This window comes from Entamoeba dispar, genomic scaffold (genome assembly GCF_000209125.1).
Source record: "Entamoeba dispar SAW760 scf_1105229458367 genomic scaffold, whole genome shotgun sequence".
In the NCBI taxonomy this organism is placed as follows: Eukaryota; Evosea; order Mastigamoebida; family Endamoebidae; genus Entamoeba; species Entamoeba dispar.
The window spans coordinates 1-7,968 of NW_001853157.1; the positions used below are offsets into that span (position 1 = coordinate 1).

The following is a 7,968-nucleotide window of genomic DNA, read 5'->3' on the forward strand; positions in this document are numbered from 1 at the left end:
AGATATGAAACATAGTTACAAAGAAAGAAAATAAACAGAAGAAGAGTAATTAAGAAAGATAAAAGAAGTTGTAAAATATAAGAAATAAAGTTATAAAAAGAAATAACAGAGAAGAAGAATATGAGAATACAATAAATAAACCAAAACAGATAAAAAGAAAGTATAATTTAGAAAAACAACAAGAAGAATAGAATATAAATAATGAACAGTTGACAAATGAAGATATTTTAACAAATATACAAAACTAGATGATATTTTGAATAAATGTATTAAATTGAGAATGAATAATAAGAATAATAAAAGAATAGATAAACAACAATTAAATACAAAAAGAATGTTAAATAAGAGAAATAAAAATAAAGAAATTAGAAACAATGATAAATCAATAAAATAAAATGATTAAATTTAAAATTCAAATTAACACAATAGAAATGAATGTTATAAAAGAAATAAAACAATTATAAAATAAAATAGAAATAAAAGAATGATGAAAAGAAAGAAGTAATTTATGATATAAGATGAAGAAAAGAATGAATAAATAAAACAAAAATACATCCAATAATAATTAATATCAAATAGAATATAATTCAAATTAAAATATTAATATAATTAAATTAAAATAATGATAATATAATGAAATTCATAATTCAATCATTTTATTTAATTTTATCAGTATTTATTTTAATAAGAAATTAATAATAAATGTTAATAACCAACATTCATTTATGATATCTGAATGAACTAATTAATTATCATATTTCATAGATATTGAATTGATATGACAACATACTAACATGAATTATCAATAGTTTTAATTAAATAATTGTATGATTTTTTATTGTAAATATAAAATATGAATATTTGGTAATGAATATAATTAAACATTTCATAGAATGTTTAATTATATTATCATTATGTTTTTCATAACTTAAAATAATTAAAAAGTTAGTATTCTTCAATACTTGTTATTTTGTTAATTATTTTATCACTTCTTTCAACAACAACCAATTTATCGAAATAATGTATCAATCATCAACAATGATTTTATGTTAATTGTATTAAAATAGTGAATATGTTTATTTTTAAATTGAAATGATCACATAATGATAATAGAATGAAAATGGGTATTAAATACTAAAATGATAAAAGAGAATAAAAAGATGAATGAATTGAAATTGTAATAAAATTGTATTATTTAATGATAATATTTCATGAAATAATGTAAATAAATGATAGGATAAATGACTGTTTAAAGAATAAATAAGAAAGATATATTCATTAAACATGAATATTTTAATTGTAATACTCATTACAATTTCATTATCACAACAATGCATTGAATACATTATAACTCAATCAAATATAAAGTTGATTTGAATGTATTGAATCAATTCATACTACAGAACAAGAAAATGATGATATTATTAATTATTAAAATAATATTTAGAAGCATATGTATTTAAAGATATATTAAGAATCAACCACAACCATCATTTTCAAATAATTATATGAAAAACTGGATATTGAGAACAACTAAATAAAATAAATACAGAAACAACAAGTATATATGATTTCTATTCTCAAATACAAAAACTTATTAATTCAACAAGAGATATTCACTTAAAATTTATTGTAATGAAAATCATTATAAACTAAATGCTGAATTAGTTTATTTCAATTATTTCATTCAATTTTCAATACCAATTGATAATAATAATAAGAAAATGTATTTATTTCCAAGAAACAGTGTTGGTGAGTTTCCAATTAATGAAGTAAAAGAAATAGTTGATAATCAGAATATACCAGTTAAAACAATAAATAGAGAAGATCCATTTAATATTATTCGTGAATTTAGAAAGAAATATATGGGAATAGAATGTTCATATGCACAATTTAAAGATAGTAAAACAAGAATTACATTTGGAACATTTGATAGTTTACCATTATCAAAAGAATATTTAAACACACCAATAACTATTAAATGGAAAAATGAAGAAAAAGTAACAGTTAATTATAAGATAATTAAATTAAACGAATCAGAGTGTTCAAGGAGGTATTGAAAGAAGTAATAGAAAGGGAATAAGAGATGGATTAAGAATAGAAGATTTAGAAGAAACAAAAGAAACAAGAACATTACAAAATGAAAATAATGAATATCAACATATTGTTCTTCTAAAGAAGAAGTATGTTGTTTAACAACAAAAAACAAAATAAACAATTAATTGTAAATAATTTTCATGTTGAAAATGACAATGAGAGAAATGACTTCAAGAAGAAATTAAATGAATGTGTTGATTTATTTGATTCAAATGAATATCCAAATCAATTAATATTCACAAAGAATGGAGGATATTCATCACAACTTTCATACATTGTTGAGAAAATGATATCACCATATGACGATACCAATTATATTAGATCAGTAAGAATATCAGATTTTACAGAAGATAGAATGAAAATAGATTATAGTAATGTGTGTACGACCAACAAATGTGAACTGAGAAAAATGTCTGTTAACAAAACTACTTGGAGAATGGTATTCAAATCTAAATATTATTAAATGTGGTGATATTGAACATAATGTTTCACAACAATTAACTTGGATTTGGAAAACAAAGAAATTAATGAGAAAAACAAGAAAACCAACAGAAATAGTAGTTTGTACAGGTTCGTATTGTTATTCTGATTGTTCGTTTGATACAAAATGATTAAAAGAATGATGAGGTGCTATTATTGTATTATTTGATGGTGATCCATATGTTAAAAATGAAGAAATTGAAATGGGATTATCGCCATCTTCTAACATCAGATATGAGCGTATGTATGAACCTCATGACACATTAAAAGAATATGGATATAATCTTTGAATAAGTTATATTGAATATATAGATTATCTATATAATGAAAGTATTCCTAGAGAATTTCTAACTGATATGATAGATGAAAGAGTGAATATTAATCAATTTGATAGAATAGAAAAGTGATTAAAAATTTGAAGAAGAAACAAAGAAGATAAGAAATATCAAACAAAATGTAATCGAAATAATAAAAGATTAGTTAAAATAGAAAATAAAATGTGATAAAGAAATTAATATAAAACATGAGGATATGAATGTGGAGATAAAGGAGAAAGGAGTACAAAATGTGTACTATCATATTATGAATCATGATATAAATTTAATTATAATAATAAATGTATTGAAGATGGTTGTTCAAATGGAATACTAAGAATAATAATAAACATAATCATGATTATTCTTAGAATAATCAGATTAATTCTTTAAATGAAGAAAGATTAATTTAATATTTAGTTTAATAAAATAAAACATAATAAACACAAATAAGAATGTAAAGAAATAATGAAGATAAATAAGAAAATCAAGAATGAACAAATAATAAAAATAAGAAGATAGTATTGTTTTAAGTTTAATTTAATACATAATATAAAAATGAATAATAAGATGAAAAGAATGATAAATACAATGAAATTAATTCATAATATTCATCAATATTCATTAGAAATAAGATTATTAAATAATAAAGAAATAGAAATAATACAACAATGAATAACAATAAGAAATTAAATAATTGAAGATAAAAAGAATAAATAAGATAAAGATAACAATGAAACATTATGATATTTCATAAAAATGATACATGAATAAATCTAAATATAATAATTAGAAATAATAAGATGACTTAATATTTAAATAAATTAGAAAGTAATGAAGAAATGAATACAATAATATAATATTAATAATTATGAGTTAATAATTTAAAATAAACAATGAAATAATATATTTTCAATAATAACCATCAACAAGAATAAAATGTGATAAATAAAAAGAAACGATAATACATTAATAAGTAATATATTAATAATCAAATGAATTAATGATATGTTAATAATGAGAGTTTTATATTCATAATATAAATAATGAAGAATGATCATAAATATAATGAATTGTATTTTTTTAAAGAATTCAATTAAAATGAATAATGTATTTTGTGTAATAAACAACAAGAAATGAATAAATACAATAAGAAATGAATAAAACACAAACAAATTTAAATTAAATACAAATGATGACAAATTAATGTAAATAAAATAATGTAAATATAAAATGAAATAAATGAATAAATAAAATAACAAATCAAATTTAATGAATAATAAAATTAATACAAATAAAGAATAAAATAAGATAATAGAACAACCAATAATCAATACAGTTCATCATTTATTAAATTACAGCAATACAGATATTTAGTGTAAATACAATTCTATAATTGACTTTGATATTACAAAAGAACTTATTAATTCTAAACATTATAAGAATTATTTTTATAAATATTTTTTAAAAGAAACGAAATAAAAAACAAAAAAGGGTTAAATTGTGTTTCAAAAAATTTCACAAAAAGAGAAAAACCAAAAAGAAAGACAAAAAAAGAAAATGAGATCAAAATTGTTTTAAAAAGCAATGACAGAAGCAAAAGAGGTGAATATCCAAATTATGAATGTGATAGATGCCCCTACAGAACAACAAAGTCTCAATGAAAATAACCAAATAACAGCAAATCACCATCCAGAGAATGTGATGCTTTTAGGAGAAAACCAAGTTGAAGAACACCAAATGGAACCACCACAACCAGATGAACAACGCCATTCAGAAGAACATCCACTAGAAGAACACCACGAAGAAGAAGATGATAAATTGGATTTATTAACTTCAGGATCTCTTTTTGATGATCCAAAAACAGCAGGATTTAGAAAGACAAGAAATTATCAAACAGAACAACAGTCAGTTTTTATTGCACTATTAAGTATGGTTTATACTATTGTGATTGATCACCCAAGAAAAAGAAGTAAAATTACATTACCATTCTTTAATGTAATTCGTATTTCTACTGAAAAAGAAGTTGTTGAAATTAAAGAAATTATGTCAACCAAATTACAACAACTTCATGATGAAGATATTGCCCATGGATGTAGTGAAAAAACAGCAACAAGAAGACAAGAAGTATATAGAGTGTCAGAACAACTTCATATTTTAATGAATTTATTAAGAGATGTTGGATTTGAAATTGAATCAAAAAAAACAACGGGAAATAAAGGAAATCAAAAAGAAACTGCTAGAAAAATTAAATATAACAATTTTACATTTGACAAAGAATTTATTGAAGAGAGAGGTAATTTAATTAATGAGTTATTAATAAAAAGACTTGAATCAATTCCAAAATCAAGTGATTTATCAATTGAATGTGGAGATTCAGAAATAGCAAATATATTGAAAATGGGAAGTCTTAAAAATTAATTTCATTTTTTTATTTTTATTTTTTGTTTTTATTCATCTCTAAAAAACCCTTTAATTTCTTATTTTTTTTTATGAAACCAACAAGTAGACTTGTTTATGAAGAAACAACCACAAGAGTCCGTGTAAATAAAACTCTTTATTCTAAATTAAATGCCCTCAGAAAACAGTTAGGTAATTTAACTCTTAACCAATTAATTGAACTTCTTTATCATGATTTCAATGAAAATATTTTACATCATCACGTCTGTACTCATCTTCAACATTTATGTTGCAGTGAAGATCACAAATGTGTTCCACAATGTAATTGTTATAAAACTGGAAGGTGTATAATTTCTTGTCCTTGTTATTGTACTTGTTATTATTTCACTGAGAGCATTGCAAATCTTTATCCATGTCAATGTTCTAAAGATCATTGTTGTTGTAATCATACTTCATGTATTCCTGGACACTGTGGATGTCATGAAGGTTGTTGGTGTTGGAAACATGCCAACCAATTAGAAAATGAAGGTTATAAAACAACTAAATACTCTGAAGAAGTAAAACATAAATTAACAACGATATATCAAAATGAGACTTCACAACTTTTTATTAAAAAATTATAAAAAATGAATAACAGAAAAACCAGTCAAAATCAAATTTCAATCTTTTCAAAAAATCCCAAAATAAATTTATTTAAACTATCTTAATTATTAATAAAAAATATGAATTTTATTTATGACTATTATTTTGGAAGTATGAAAATGTATATATTTCTTTTATATTAAATCATTTTTAATTTTAATGACTAGCTTATTATTATATAAGAAGAAATATTCTAATTGTTTAACTCTTTTAAATTAGTTTTATTGTAGTTTCTTCTGTCCTGTTTTTCTAGAAGTGTTATTATAATGTTTTTAAATGGTTTTATTTGTTTAAATAAGCCAATGAACAGTACCTAAAAAAATGAATTGACTAAGTATATTATTAATACCTTATTTATATACCTTTTAATATAAATTAAAATTTAATTAAAATTGAATAATCATACTGAATATCAAAATGACAAGTGAATAATGAATAAATAAAATAAAGTGAAAATAACATTTATCCAGTATTATTTATTTATTTTTCTTTACAAATTAAACAGAAATTGTTTCCAATAACAACTCAACAAATCTTAGATAACATCTTGTTATTATATTTTTTTAATGAGTAGCGTTCTGTTGTTTGTGTTTGAAAAACAGTAATTTATGAAACTTTTTTCATAAAATGAATTAACGGTATTTTTGTTTAAAAATATAAAGAATCCATCATACTTGAGAATCAATATAAAGATATTATATTAGAATAAAACACAATTTTAAAACGTTAATTTTCTAATATTAAATCATAACATAAGTAAGAATTTAATTTCAAAAATGAATAAAAATTTTAATTTCAATATATAATTATTCTTTATGAGAGAGAACAAAAATAAATAAACAAAAGAAATAAAAATCAATAAACTAATTTATAACTGTGTAAATAATAATTAAAGAAATAGTTTATAATAAAAAAATGACACAAAATTTATAAAAATATTAAGTTTATTATGATGGATAATATAAAAGATAATTCATTTAATCATAAATAATATTCTTAATAAAAAGTTTGTTCTTATGTTTTTGAAAATAATCCTTTTAAATGGGAACCAAAATAAGCAAAGAAATAATGTATCTAAATAAAAAAACACAAAAAAGAAAAGGGCAAAATATTTTGCATCAATAAAATAATAGTTTTTATTATTTTGTTCTTAAAAAAAAATAAAAATTAAAAAAGTAAATTAAATAATCATTCTATATTCATTTATATTTCTTTATATTTTATATCATTTTATGATAAATTGTTATGAATTATAAATGTTTCAGAAATGATATTTGATTCAATGTAAGTATACATTTTTATTATTATGTTATTAATGTTATTTATGTATTTTATTTTTATATATTTATATATTTTATTATTATATTTATTTCTATTATATATTATATATCATCATATTATCTTTATATTTTATATTTATCATATTTTATTAGTTTGATATTCTTATTATTTATATTTTCTTTAAATTCATATATTTCTATTTATATATATTTTCTTATATATTAATACATTTCTTTATCTTATTTTCATTTTGTTTATATTTTTATATTTTATATCTTCTTTCTTTTTATATTTATTATTATTTTATTTATATTATATTGATTTTATTTATCTTTTCTTTTATATATTTTATTTATTATTATATCATTTCTTTTCTCTTATTATTTCTTTATCATTTATTATTATTCATTTAATTTTTATATCTTCTATCTATATCATATGAAATTAATATTTAATACTTATTATATATTATATATTATATATAATCATATAACATTTATATTTGATTATATATTATATTTTTATTCTTTTCTCTTCTTTTTTATATTATTTCTTTTTTTTATTTGAATATATTTGTTTTTGTATTTTTGTTATTTATTTTATTTCTTATTTTTTGTGTTTATTTTATTCTTATTTATCATATTTATTATGTATATTATGTTATATTTGATTTTATTAATTATATTAATTAGTATTTTATTAATATAAATATTATGTTTATTATTTTATTATTTATTTATTTTTATTATTTATT

At 19.4% G+C, this 7,968-nt stretch overlaps 4 protein-coding genes across 4 annotated transcripts, besides 31 other annotated features; all 4 read left to right on the forward strand.

Moving 5' to 3' along the window:
- Positions 1–23: 23 nt before the first annotated feature.
- Positions 24–202: a microsatellite.
- A 90-nt stretch (positions 203–292) lies between these two features.
- Positions 293–482: a microsatellite.
- Positions 448–634: a microsatellite.
- Positions 580–686: a microsatellite.
- Positions 687–809: 123 nt separating this feature from the next.
- Positions 810–944: a sequence feature (AT_rich).
- A 474-nt stretch (positions 945–1,418) lies between these two features.
- Positions 1,419–1,446: a sequence feature (AT_rich).
- A 278-nt stretch (positions 1,447–1,724) lies between these two features.
- Positions 1,725–2,060, forward strand: EDI_261050 (uncharacterized protein; the record flags this gene model as incomplete). Its single annotated transcript, XM_001734516.1, has 1 exon — positions 1,725–2,060. The coding sequence occupies one exon, from the start codon at positions 1,725–1,727 to the stop codon at positions 2,058–2,060; it is 336 nt and encodes a 111-aa protein (XP_001734568.1).
- Positions 2,061–2,185: 125 nt separating this feature from the next.
- EDI_261060 (uncharacterized protein) lies at positions 2,186–2,560 on the forward strand (the record flags this gene model as incomplete). The annotated part of the gene is made up of 1 exon (XM_001734517.1): positions 2,186–2,560. The coding sequence occupies one exon, from the start codon at positions 2,186–2,188 to the stop codon at positions 2,558–2,560; it is 375 nt and encodes a 124-aa protein (XP_001734569.1).
- A 445-nt stretch (positions 2,561–3,005) lies between these two features.
- Positions 3,006–3,101: a microsatellite.
- A 68-nt stretch (positions 3,102–3,169) lies between these two features.
- Positions 3,170–3,195: a sequence feature (AT_rich).
- Positions 3,196–3,281: 86 nt separating this feature from the next.
- Positions 3,282–3,412: a microsatellite.
- Positions 3,318–3,408: a microsatellite.
- A 21-nt stretch (positions 3,413–3,433) lies between the features above and the next one.
- Positions 3,434–3,617: a microsatellite.
- Positions 3,517–3,693: a microsatellite.
- Positions 3,654–3,796: a microsatellite.
- Positions 3,740–3,912: a microsatellite.
- A 189-nt stretch (positions 3,913–4,101) lies between these two features.
- Positions 4,102–4,206: a microsatellite.
- A 105-nt stretch (positions 4,207–4,311) lies between these two features.
- Positions 4,312–4,361: a sequence feature (AT_rich).
- A 117-nt stretch (positions 4,362–4,478) lies between these two features.
- EDI_261080 (uncharacterized protein) lies at positions 4,479–5,312 on the forward strand (the record flags this gene model as incomplete). The annotated part of the gene is made up of 1 exon (XM_001734518.1): positions 4,479–5,312. The coding sequence occupies one exon, from the start codon at positions 4,479–4,481 to the stop codon at positions 5,310–5,312; it is 834 nt and encodes a 277-aa protein (XP_001734570.1).
- Positions 5,302–5,346: a sequence feature (AT_rich).
- A 37-nt stretch (positions 5,347–5,383) lies between these two features.
- Positions 5,384–5,914, forward strand: EDI_261090 (uncharacterized protein; the record flags this gene model as incomplete). The annotated part of the gene is made up of 1 exon (XM_001734519.1): positions 5,384–5,914. One exon carries the CDS (start codon positions 5,384–5,386, stop codon positions 5,912–5,914), a length of 531 nt encoding a protein of 176 aa, XP_001734571.1.
- Positions 5,895–5,919: a sequence feature (AT_rich).
- Positions 5,920–5,971: 52 nt separating this feature from the next.
- Positions 5,972–6,094: a sequence feature (AT_rich).
- Positions 6,095–6,296: 202 nt separating this feature from the next.
- Positions 6,297–6,327: a sequence feature (AT_rich).
- Positions 6,328–6,616: 289 nt separating this feature from the next.
- Positions 6,617–6,744: a sequence feature (AT_rich).
- An 18-nt stretch (positions 6,745–6,762) lies between these two features.
- Positions 6,763–6,852: a microsatellite.
- Positions 6,853–6,855: 3 nt separating this feature from the next.
- Positions 6,856–6,939: a sequence feature (AT_rich).
- A 114-nt stretch (positions 6,940–7,053) lies between these two features.
- Positions 7,054–7,191: a sequence feature (AT_rich).
- A 36-nt stretch (positions 7,192–7,227) lies between these two features.
- Positions 7,228–7,310: a microsatellite.
- A 1-nt stretch (position 7,311) lies between these two features.
- Positions 7,312–7,445: a microsatellite.
- A 2-nt stretch (positions 7,446–7,447) lies between these two features.
- Positions 7,448–7,568: a microsatellite.
- A 2-nt stretch (positions 7,569–7,570) lies between these two features.
- Positions 7,571–7,726: a microsatellite.
- Positions 7,727–7,730: 4 nt separating this feature from the next.
- Positions 7,731–7,862: a microsatellite.
- Positions 7,850–7,943: a microsatellite.
- Positions 7,944–7,968: a sequence feature (AT_rich).